At 41.8% G+C, this 12524-nt stretch overlaps 1 protein-coding gene across 2 annotated transcripts in view; it reads left to right on the top strand.

Annotated features, from left to right (window-relative positions):
• LOC124798050 overlaps window positions 1-1377 on the top strand; it is a 97154-nt gene extending 95777 nt beyond the window's left edge. For both annotated transcript variants that reach the window (XM_047261275.1, XM_047261276.1), the window contains one exon: window positions 104-1377. In XM_047261275.1, coding sequence (XP_047117231.1) covers window positions 104-1035 — 932 coding nt within the window. In that variant the 3' untranslated portion in view covers window positions 1036-1377. The remainder of the gene's footprint in view (window positions 1-103) is intronic.
• Window positions 1378-12524: the final 11147 nt, after the last annotated feature.

The following is a 12524-nucleotide window of genomic DNA, read 5'->3' as shown; positions in this document are numbered from 1 at the left end:
ATCAGATTATTGTTGTAACATGACTAGATGTTCAAAATGATGTCAGATATTCCCATGTATTATACTCATGCCACTGTAGTGATTGTACAATTTATTCTTTCAGCTCAGGCATTTGAGTTGCTTACTAATTTAAAAGGCGCAGAAGATGAAACAAAAGAAGAAATGAAGACCGCAGTCACAGTGCCTGCTGTAGATGCTATAGAAAATTGGGATGATGACTTAATTGAAACTGATACTGTACAAGCTCGTCCAACTTTTGAATCAAGTTCAGATGACGTAAATTCTGATCTGTCAGAATGTAGCAAAGAATACTGTGGTGTAAATCCAAATTTGATAAAGGATCATTGGAACCTAATACATAAGCTGTGTCCTTCTGTCATTCACGAATTAGTTGTATCTGTATTAAACCTTCCCACTGTGTTAGTTCCTCGTTTTGAAATTGAAGCTGCACGTTTACAATTTGGTGCTTCCATGTATACATATGAACATGTGGGGAGCATGGTAGACTGGGAAGGAATGTCTTATGAGGGATCAACAGAGCAATTTTGGGATATTGTTGATGATGGAGACTTTGACATGACGTACGCAAGTGACAGCTATGATGAAGATGTTGATGATGACTCTGACTACTGTTTGTTTGTCCGGCATCCACCAATCTCTTGTAATTCATTCCCATTAATGCCTACTACTTCTTCTTCGGATGAAGATATCTTATATCCTTGCAATAATGAATCCGCTGCAACTGAGGCAGTGACAGGTATCACCCAAGTACAGAAAACTGCCAGAAATGTGTCGTCTCCATCAGAATACAGTGAAGTTGATCAGAATAGCTTGGATATTGATGCAGCCAAAGACATTCATGAAAGTGAAAGTACTAATTCTGGAAACTGTAGTTCGGGAGAGCAAGTTCCATCAAGTGTGCGAAGGGATGAGTATCAGAAACTCAACTGTGAAGTTTGCAGCTGCAGCACCAGCTCCTCAGAAACTAGTTTCAATAATAGTGCAAGTAGTAATGAAACGACAAATTCAAGATGAACTTATATGGACAATGTAAAAAAAACCTGTGATCTGCATTTCTGTTTAAGGTGGAAAGTGATGTATTGGACTTTGAAAGGCTGTGAATTTATTATGGAACTTACATAAAACTTTTTTTTGCTACAATCATTTTGTTTATTAATTTCTCTTTGTGTGCAATCAAAAGCAGGTGTTTGCTAATGTCTACTATTCTAGAATATTTCACTGATTGGTGGAAGGTCCCACGCATTGTCAAGCATTTTGTTCCACAGGAAAAAAATTAATAATAATAAATAAATAAATGTCTTGTAGGTGTAATGTATGCATGAAAATCTATGAATTAGACATGTACTGTGCTATTAAGTTGTACAAATTTCGTTTTCCAATTTCCACAGTCTTCTTTATTGGTTTTTTCCCCCATCAAAGTGGAATTCCAACAAATTATACATGTTTAGCTTTTGTCAAAGAAATTAATAAACATAGAAATGAAATTCAGTATCGTGAGTGTTTCATCATAATTAGTGTTTTTTTCTGTCTTTAACATGAATAAACCATAAAATGCAAACTAATTCTAAAAAATAATTGTACAAGTTGTTAGCAGAAGTATTTCATTGGCTTTGAAAGCAGCTTTTTGAACCACATATTGCATTTGTGAAAATTACAAAATTACACAAAACAGTCAGAAATGTGAAATTTATTGTAGTTGATATTCATAATGCAAGGTGTATTTAATTCTATTTTCAGCCTTAGAAAATTATATTGTGATGGAAAAGATTACCCTTAGTTAAAAGTCCTCTACATACTGAACAATTTGCTGCAAAAGATTTTGAGGATCTCTATGGTAGAGGTGAGCATCCTGCTTTATGGTATATCCTCAGTTTGGCAGGGATCAGCAGCTCAGTCCTATTTTATTTTCAGTTTACTATGTAGGTCAGCAACAGTCACACTCTGCACCATCCCGTCTGTGCGACCATCCCACCAGCTTCAACTTTTGAATAATATACATGTTTCTCTGAGAGGTAATGCTTTCAACTAACATGTGAATTTGAAGTAGTACATATTTATCTAAATGAAATGACATTGTTCGAGAGACTTTACTGGTCTCATACAGATATGATTTTATGTATTTGGACTGAAGCGGCGAGTGAAAATTTGTACCAAACTGGGAATCAAACGCAGGTCTCCTGCGTACTAGGTAGATGTGCTAGCCACTAAGCTACCTTGGCATAGAGGTTTGCACAACTGTACATATTACCCTGGCACGCCTTTCTCCTCAATCCAGATTCTCACTGCTGTCCCAGTCTAATTTAAATTTGCCCTTACACACAAGGAGGGATGCATGCCAGGGTAATCCGAACAGTTGTGCGAACCACTGTACCACGGTGGCTTAGTGGCTAGCACACCTGCCTAGTAAGCTGGAGACTCGGATTTGATTTCCGGGCTTGGTACAAATTTTCAGTTGCGCTTCAGTGTATGTACATAAAAATGTATTTTTCTGTTGTAAGTGGAAAAGTTGTGTTGCATAATTCCATTAAAAAATAAATCCAAATAAAAAAAAAAACCATTAACTCCCAAAAGGCTCACCAGACTAACTCTGTGGATTGCTGCATACATATGAAATGCAATGGTCGGGAAGAAAAATTAAGCTTTTTAAGCAAACAATATAGCTTATTTCCAGAAGGGTATTTTTTTAAAAGTTAACACTAGGTGTCTGCACACTGGAACTTAATTGCTAGCTCGTGTATTAAATAAAGTGAAATTCCACTTTCACACCATTCAAGGGACATTAAAAAGATTGTGTAAAATTTGGAAATAACTTTTTTAGCAGTAAAAGGTACGTATAGGGTTCCCCATTTTGTACAGCACTCTGCAACTGGCCTTCAATAGACAGTAAAGGGCCTGATAGTGAATAAGAAACATGGGGACAAGCAATATTTCATAAAGTTCACTATTAAATTGATTGTGTTTATTAGTTAGAAGTTGATGCTCAGAAGCTGTTAAGTAAACTTAAAATAACAGTTTTGGTATTGAGAAACAATAAAGTTGATGTGCAGAAAATATTGTGAGCCTCACTATAACAGTTTTTCTGTTGAAATCAGTAAATTTTAAAATAAACCGGTGAGTAACACAGAATTATATTTGCGGAAAGCAAGTGATTTCAGGGACAACACGTCTACCAACTTAAAGTATTAAAATCATTGTATAATCTAATCATAACATCATTGAAAATAGTGTTTGAATATCACCTGAAAATGTATCTCACAAAAAGAATTGAACTAACAAAGAAAACAGAATGCTCTGGCAAACAAATTTTTTTCAAACTCAGAATCCATGACTAGTGGTGTTTCTGCAATCATTGATATATAATTTTTTTGCACTAGTGTTGTTTCTGCAATCAGCGATTTTTTGTCAATACTGTGTGCCAGTTACTACCCACAGTACAGAAGGCGGTTTACCAGAAATATTAAAGAAATTAGATGAGTTATGTAATAACATTAAAACGAGCAAAGTAGAGTTCTAATAGCATTTACAAACCAGGAAAAGCATTACAGAAGGTAGCTACAGAAGTAGATAAAATTACTAATGTACTGATAGAAGTGAATTAATTAAAGTTGCATGAGGAGTTACAAATGAAGATAATTAAACAATGTGATTTAGTCAGGAGTGAAGTTCAAGAAGAGTTTAAAAAGGTAACTGATAGGATGCAACAAAGGCAGGAATTTTTAACATGTGAATTGGAAAATGTACATAATCAAATCTCAGTATGCAAGGCCAAGCACAAGCGTTAGAACGAAGAATATGATGAAATAATTACTGCCATAAACACTTATGACTAATTTGGAGAATTATCTCATGGAGCTAATGGTACAAAAAGTACTAGAGAAATTTGAATCTGCTAACACTACCACCAATTCTCTAGGTGAAACTGTGGAACTCCAGAAGGAATTCCAGAATGGGAAGTACTATAAAATAATAAGTGACAACTTAATAAGAAAGTGATTATCAGCAACACTGGGGTGAAGGAAGCCTCACATTATAAAGATGGAGTGAATAAGCTATTGTGTTCAACTTTCTATCCATAAAAGAAATAAATTTTGGTTATAGTGGGTTGCTACTTACGGCAGGTGTGTTCTGTTCTGTAATGAGAGGCGTTTTGATTGTCCCACTAATAGGAGAAGGAGAATTAAAATGGATCAATGCTCCCAACGTGGGAGGAGGTTATATCATTTAGGGTACAGGACATCTGGAAGCTGTAGTGATGCAATGTTTCTCATGCCTGGCACAATATAGTATGAATTTTATTTATTTACAAAAAGTATACAACTAAATTTAGTTACATTTGTTACTTTATGGCATTTTTGGTTTGGGTTTATTACTAATCACCTGAGGCAATATAGCTGTTGTTTGTTTATTTATTTAATATTAAATGATGAAAAAGACTGTACATCTGTGTAAAACATATTGTTGTCACAAGTGTACACATAGGCTCAGTTGATTCCTGAATTCCAAATTCTTTTGAGTGAAGTACCCCATAAGTCCACATGTTTATCCCCAGAAGAGGTTAGTAACTTTCATTGCTGAACCCTTATTAATGGGGGCATTGTATGTCAAACTAGATGAAATTTGATATTTTCTGTTTTATATTCTGCTAAACATTTTGGTGTATCATACATTGAGAACACACAATTTTTAGACCTTCAATTTGCCGTAGGATTTTTGAGCATATACTGTAATGGAACATTATGAATTGCCTTGAGGAAAATGACTTACTGATACATAACCAACACAGATTCAGAACTCCTCAGGGGCGCAGCATCTGTTTGCTGAGTACGGGATTGGCGACCCGGGGTTCCTGAGCTGGGAACTGGCAAGTGCCACCAGTCCTCTGTCACCGTAAACTCTGGTCATACTTCAACGACCACCGTGAGGTGCAGCGGTGGAATGTTGTGTGTTTTGGAGAACGGGGTCTTGAACTCACAGCCTGGACTGCAAGGAAGGTACCAACCTCTATGAAAAACCCCTCAACCTCAAGGTGTGCTACGTGCTGAGGAGGTGAATGGCTGTTGAGGTGAAACAGTCTTTAGCGAGCAACCTCTGGGGCACCTGCTGCACCCCAGTTGAATCAGGCATGCAGGGCTCTGCCTGGGTTGACGGTTGTTTCCCTAGCGTCTCATGGGATCTTTATGGAAATGTAATAGTAACAGGGCATTAGTGTGCCATAACACTTTCATTGTAATCAAGCAAAATGGGGCAAGCTTTGAGAAGATATCCCCTTTCTTTATTAACAAGGCATTGGAAGGTATTGCTGGGCCTCTGAAAAGTGTCAAAGGACTATGTAATGAAACGCTTTTGGTGGAAACTGTTAATTCCACCCAAATATCTAAGCTTCTGGGATGTAATGCCTTAGGTGACTACCCAATCGAGGCTGAATTGCCTAACACCCTTAACTGTAGTAAGTGCGTGGTTACCTGCTCCGATATAATGGAGATGGACCCCGCGGAGTTGCGTGAAGAATGGAAGAATGTGGGCGTCAAAGAGGTGCAGAATTATATGAGGAGAGTCAATGACAAATTGGAAAAATCGGCAACATTTATTCTAACGTTTAGTACTCCTGAATTACCAGAATATATCCTTGCCGGCTATATCCACCTTAGGGTTCGCCCATTTGTTCCTAACCCAATGCGCTGCTATAAATGTCTTAAGATTTGGCCATACCACTATGGGATGTAACGGGAAGGCTACATGTGGCAATTGTGGAGGCTCCGCTCACGGGTCAGTGACTTCTTGTACACTTCCTCTGAAATGTGTTAACTGCTCTGGGGATCACCCAGTGTGGAGCAGAAAGTGTGGGGTTTACAACGAGGAAAAGAAATTCAAGAGTTGAAAGTACAGAGACGCATACCCTATGGTGAAGCTTAAGAGGCTTACAAAGCCATGCAACCACTGGTTTTTGCAACTTCGTTTGCATCAGCCCTTAAAACACCAATAGCCAAGTGTGATGCCTTCACACAAACTCAGACCACAGATTCGAGCACAAGCACATGCACTTGTCGCTGTACCTGTGGGGGAAACGCCCCACTTGCAACTGATATCGCCACATACCACTCCCCAACTTCAGAAGCCACCTAAGCCATCCCAGCAACCCAGGCAGCCTCCTCCTCCTGTAAGTAAAGTAAAAAGTTCTTCTAAAAGTAGTTCTAAGTACAAGAAAGCGATAGGTAAGCCTTCGGATTGACGAGCGCTCTCCCTTTCTGATGGTGACAATGCTCTTGAAGATATGGAATTCCATTCGGAAGAACTAGAGAACGTGGAACAGGCTATCATTCCTCTTGACCTCCCCAGTAAATCATCGCCTACGAGGGAGAAAGGAAAGAACCACCATCGCTAACCAATGGCTTCCACAGGGACTTCTGTATTGCAGTGGAATTTGAATGGATATCGCTCACATTTGGAAGAATTGCAGCTGCTGGTCCAGGATAAACCATTCTGCATCTGCTTACAAGAAACGCATTTTAAAGTCACAGACACACCTACATTATGGGGCTACCACATATACAGGAAAGACAATACTACTGTAGGCAGGGCAAAAGGTGGAGTGGCTAGTTTCCTTGATGACAGGTGCCATTCCTCTGCTGTCCCTCTTGCCACGACCATCCAAGCAATTGCTGTGAAAGTTTTCTCGCCGTTTACTATCGCAGTGTGTTCTTTGTACCTGCTCCCCCCCCCCCCCCCCCCTCCAATGACGCACTGGCGGATGCGGATGCACTGGCAGACCTCTTCTGGGCAGTCCCACGCCCATTCCCTCTTGTGGGGGACTTCAGTGCCCACAATGTGCTGTGGGGCTCGGGTACTACTTGCTCCAGGGGTCGGCTGATCAAGCGACTCATCCATTCTGAGGATATCTGCCTCTGAACGTGGGTCAGATGACTCACTTTTCCACAGCTACTGGGTCTTTTTCAGCTATTGATCTTTGCTTTTGCTCCTCAGCTATTGCAGATTCAGTTCAGTGGGAAGTGGCTCCAGATTTACATTCTAGTGACCACCTCCCAGTGTGGATTCATCTGCCGCCTAGGACAGTGACCAGCAGGAGACCATGCAGGTGGATGATACAAAGGCCAAATTGGTTACAGTACAGTCTACAGGCTATTTTTGGATTGGATTGTTTTTGGGAAGGAGACCAGACAGCGAGGTCATCGGTCTCATTGGATTAGGGAAGGACGGGGAAGGAAGTCGGCTGTGCCCTTTCAAAGGAACCATCCCGGCATTTGCCTGAAGCGATTTAGGGAAATCACGGAAAACCTGACGCGGGATTGAACCGTCGTCCTCCCGAATGCGAGTCCAGTGTGCTAGCCACTGCGCACAGGCTATTTTTGAACAAAGGGATTGTGCACGAGAGGCGGTCGCCCCTATCACTCATGAGATCCAAAGGGCTGCCGCAGAGTCCATCCCCAGGTCTAGTAACCACCTTGGATGACAGCCTGTACTGTGGTGGAATGACGACTATCGATTGGCAATCAGGGCCAGACGGACAGCTCTTCAGAACTTCAAATGGTGACCAACTACAGACAATCTTCATGTCTTCTGATCTCTGAGAGCACATGCAAGGCGAGTGATCAAAGAACGGAAGAGGGCTTCCTGGAGGGAATTCATGACTTGCATTAATCGGTCCACTTCCACTGCGCAGGTTTGGGAATCAATAAGACGTCCTTGTCAAATAATGGGGTCTTGGTGGACACGCCAGAAGAGATGGCTTGAGCGTTTTAGCGGAACACTTCTTTACTGTTACTAAGTCATCCAGACAAGCTCCTGCTATTCAGGTATTCTGTCGGACTGCAGAGATGAGGAAGCTCAATTTTTTCTCGTGTAATGAAGTAGTCTACAACCTTACGTTCTCCATGTGGGAAGTGGAATCAGCTTTATCTGCAGACAAAGACACTGCTACAGGACCTGATGAGATCCATTATACCATGCTTCGTCATCTGTGCCCTGAAACGAAAGGTCAGCTGCTCTCTTGTTTAAATCAGATTTGGTTTGATGGACAGTACCCCACGACTTGGAAGGAGGCAATCTTAATTCCATGCTGGAAACCAGGTAAGGACCGGAGCGCCCCTAACAGTTATCGGAGTGTCGCCCTTACTAGTTGTATTGGTAAGACTCTCGAACCAATGGTCAACCGCCACCTCGTGTGGCTGCTCGAATCCCAAGGTTACCTGAGCCGCTCCCAGTCTGGTTTCAGGGGCTACCATTCCACTCTTGACAACTTAATTCTACTGGAGATGGCGATACAGGAGTCCTTCTTACGCCAAAACCATTTAGCTTGTGTGTTTTTTAACCTCAAAAAAGCATATGACACTACTTGGAGGTACAAAATCCTTCGCCAACTTCATGAATGGGAACTACGTGGATGCCTGCCGCTTCTGATCCAGTCTTTTCTCAAGGACAGGTGTTTTCGTTATCGCATTGGCGATGCCATATCTGATTGCTATGTTCAGGAGAATGGTGTGCCCTAGGGCAGTGTCCTCAGTGTTACGTTGTTTGCCATCGCTATCAATGGCATTTCCTCTGCAGTCAGGAGCCCTGTCAAATGCTCTTTGTTTGTGGAGGACTTTGCAATCTTCCACTGTTCCTCTGAACTGACGACGACAACGAGGTAGCTACAACTGACCATTAGGAGGCTGGAAATCTGGGCCCAGACAACTGGTTTTCAGTTCTCACCTGAGAAGACTGTGTGTCAATTTTAATTGTGCCCCTTGAAGTTTTAACCAACCAGAGCTTGAAGTTTTAACCAACCAGAGCTTACAATGGGGGACCGTATTTTACTTTTTCAAGACACAGTGCGCTTCTTGGGTTTATTATTTGACTCGAAATTAACATGGCTCCCACACCTGAAAGACCTACGAAGAAAGGGCTTTTGGTTGTTGAACATTTTGAAATGCTTTGGTGGAAAAACATGGGGAGCTGACAGGTTCTACAGTTTTATAGGGCATTTGTTCGATCACGCTTAGACAATGGCAGCGTGGTCTATGGATCGGCCCATCCTTCCTACCTCCGAATGTTAGATGCTGTCCACCATGCGGGCATTCGGATATCAACTGGAGCCTTTCGGATCAGCCCAGTTCAGAGTCTGTGTGCAGAGGCTGGTGAACCACCACTCTGGATTCAGCGACGTATCCTTTTGGCTTGACAGGCGCTGAAAACCTCAGCATCACCCCAGTCATCGGCATTTAGTTCGGTGATCCAACCCACCTTCGAATGACTATTCAGGAATCGGCCCCAAGCGACCCACCTATTTGGTATACGCGCTACGGCCTGCCTCAAGGATCTGGATCTCTCGGGCATGAAAAAGCACACCCTGGGATGGAACGCACTGCTGCCTTGGTGTCTTCGGAGGCTCAAAGTGCTTTTAAGCGTGACGCAGTATCCGAAAAATTGTACTCCAGATATTGTTTTTACAACTTTGTTTTCATCTATTTTAAGTATGTACCATAGTTTTATCATTATTTATACAGATGGATCCCAGCAGGGGAATGCTCTTGGTTGTTCTGTGATTTTCCCTGATAGGGGTTTTAAAGTACGTTTTCCAGAACAATTTACAAATTATGATGCGGTGTTATATGGCATTCCAATGGCACTGGAGATGGTTCACAGACATCACCGTACAAGTTTTCTTGTCTGTTCCGACACTCTTAGTGCACTGCAAGCGCTTCAGCAAATGTATCCAGTAGACTTGTTGATTCAGCTCATCCATGACTGCTTACAGTGGCTCCAATGTCATGGCAAAGAGGTGATCTTTTGCTGGGTACCTGGCCATGTTGGGGTACAAGAGACTGAATGGTTGCAGGTGTTGGACAACAAACTGCGGTCACTCAAACCGACCACAAAAGCTTGGTGAACTTTGTGTCAGCCTCGCCACTGGAAGGAGGTTTTGCTTACCAGACTGCGTATCGGGCATAGCCCTCTCACAGATAGCTTCCTCCTCTGGGGCAAGGATCCACCTTTCTGTGAAGTTTGTGGTGTGCCACTCCCAGTTCAGCATATTGTGGCTATATGCGGTCTCGGTGGAGATCTGCCCACCGTCCTCGCAGATTCCGATACCAGTGTTAGCAGAGTAGTGCAATTTTGTGAACTATCAGGCTTCATCCCTCAACTGGTGGGGAAGGGCGGCAGACTTTAGTATGTTTATAAACTGCTCTGCATGTGGGGACAGCCTTTGTCCCCATCCATGTGATTTCATGTTAATTTTTTGTCAGGGCGCTGATGACCGTGATGTCGAGTGCCCCCTCAACCCAACTCATCATCACCACGGATTCAGAAAATATCATTCTTGTGCAACACAGCTAGCTCTTTATTCCCATGAAGTAATGAGTGCTGTCAACAAGGGATCTGAGATCAATTCCATATTCATAGATTTCCAGAAGGCTTTTGATACCGTTCCTCATAAGCGACTATTAATCCAATAGCGTGCATATGGAGTATCATCTCAGTAGTGTGACTGGATTTGTGATTTCCTCTCAGAGATGTCACAGTTCGTAGTGATAGACGGTAAATCATCGAGTAGAACAGAAGTGATATTTGGCATTCCGCAAGGTAGTGTCTTTGGCCCTCTGCTGTTCCTGATTTACATAAATGATCTAGGTGATAATCTGGGCAGCCCCTTTAGATTAGATTGTTTGCAGATGATGCTGTAATTTACCATCTAGTAAAATCATCAGAGGATCAATTCCAGTTACAAAATGATATAGAGAGAATTTCTGTATAGTGCGAAAAGTGGCAATTGGCACTAAGCAAAGAAAAGTGCAAGGTCATCCACATGGGTACTAAAAGAAATTCGATAAATTTTGGGTATACGATAAATCCCACAAATCTAAGGGCTGTCAATTCGACAAAATACCTGGGAATTACAATTATGAGCAACTTAAATTGGAAAGACCACATAGATAATATTGTGGGGAAGGTGAAAAAAAGTCTGTGCTTTGTTGGCAGAACACTTAGAAGATGCGACAGACCACTAAAGAGACAGCCTACATTACACTTGTCCGTCCTCTGCTGGAATATTGGTGCGCGGGGTGGGATCCTTACCAGGTAGGATTGACAGAGGACATAGAAAAAGTGCTAAGAAGGGCAGCCCGTTCCATGTTATCGCGTTATAGGGGTGAGTGTGCCACTGATATGATACGTGAGTTGGGGTGGCAGTCACTGAAACAAAGGCGGTTTTCTTTGCGGCAAGATTTATGTATGAAATTTCGATCACCAACTTTCTCTTCCAAATGTGAAATATTTTGTTGACACCCACCTACGTAGGGAGAAATGATCATCATAATGAAATAAGAGAAATCAGAGCTCGAATGGAAAGATTTAGGTGTTTCTTTTTCCCTCACACCATTCGAGAGTGGAATGGTTGAGAAGTAGTATGAAAATGGATCGATGAACCCTTTGCCAGGCACTTTAGTGTGAATTCCAGAGTAACGATGTAGATGTAATACTTTTAATTTGAGGTGCAACATCAATTTTTGGCACCTCGTCTATAGTGACAGAGTTGAATGGTCATATCTTGGGAACTATACAGTCTAGATGGCTATGAATTGTCTTGTTTTGATGTTAGTGCTACGTCTCAGAAGTTACCATTACAAATAAACAAATCAGTCCTTTGTTTATGACAGTAGTTTGTATGAAAATAGTGTGCTAGCCAGAGATTTCTGTTGTGGATTTCCATATATTGCTCTTTTATACATATATAAAATGACTAAACATAAAAGTATGTTTAACATATTGGAACCGATGGTCATACTAGATATGTTCACTATGTTTTAACCATAAAATCCAACAGACGTACATCATACATTCACACTTCTGACTTCTTTATTTGTGATTTTAACATGTATTTTACATTTGCAATTGGCAAGACTAATTGTTGAGCTAGTCGTAAGCGCATTGTTGATGGTTAGTACACGCCTGTCTCTCGTGAATGTACCAGTGTTACGTGAACTGCACCCTTGCTCGGGATATTGTTGAAGGTTGTTTCGTTCATTATCGGCTGCCATGTTGTGCTATTGTTTGCATCCTTCCTGTGTGTAAAACCTTATAAAACATGAATATGGCTTTACAGAAACTCTCCTGTGAACCTTGCAGAACTAGCACTCCTGAAAGAAAGGATATTGCGGAGACATGGCTTAGCCACAGCCTGGGGGATGTTTCCAGAATAAGATTTTCACTCTGCAGCGGAGTGTGCGCTGATATGAAACTTCCTGGCAGATTAAAACTGTGTGCCGGACTGAGACTCGAACTTGGGACCTTTGCCTTTTGTGGGCAAGTGCTCTACCAACTGAGCTACCCAAGCACAACTGATGCCCCGTCCTCACAGCTTTACTTCTGCCAGTACCTCGTCTCCTACTTTCCAAACTTTACAGAAGGTCTCCTGCGAACCTTGCAGAACTAGGTTCGCAGGAGAGCTTCTGTAAAGAGTGAGAACAGGGTGTGAGTCGTGCTTGGGTAGCTCAGTTGGTAGAGCA

This window comes from Schistocerca piceifrons, chromosome 5 (assembly GCF_021461385.2).
Source record: "Schistocerca piceifrons isolate TAMUIC-IGC-003096 chromosome 5, iqSchPice1.1, whole genome shotgun sequence".
In the NCBI taxonomy this organism is placed as follows: domain Eukaryota; kingdom Metazoa; phylum Arthropoda; class Insecta; order Orthoptera; family Acrididae; genus Schistocerca; species Schistocerca piceifrons.
This window is presented reverse-complemented; position numbering and strand designations above follow the sequence as displayed.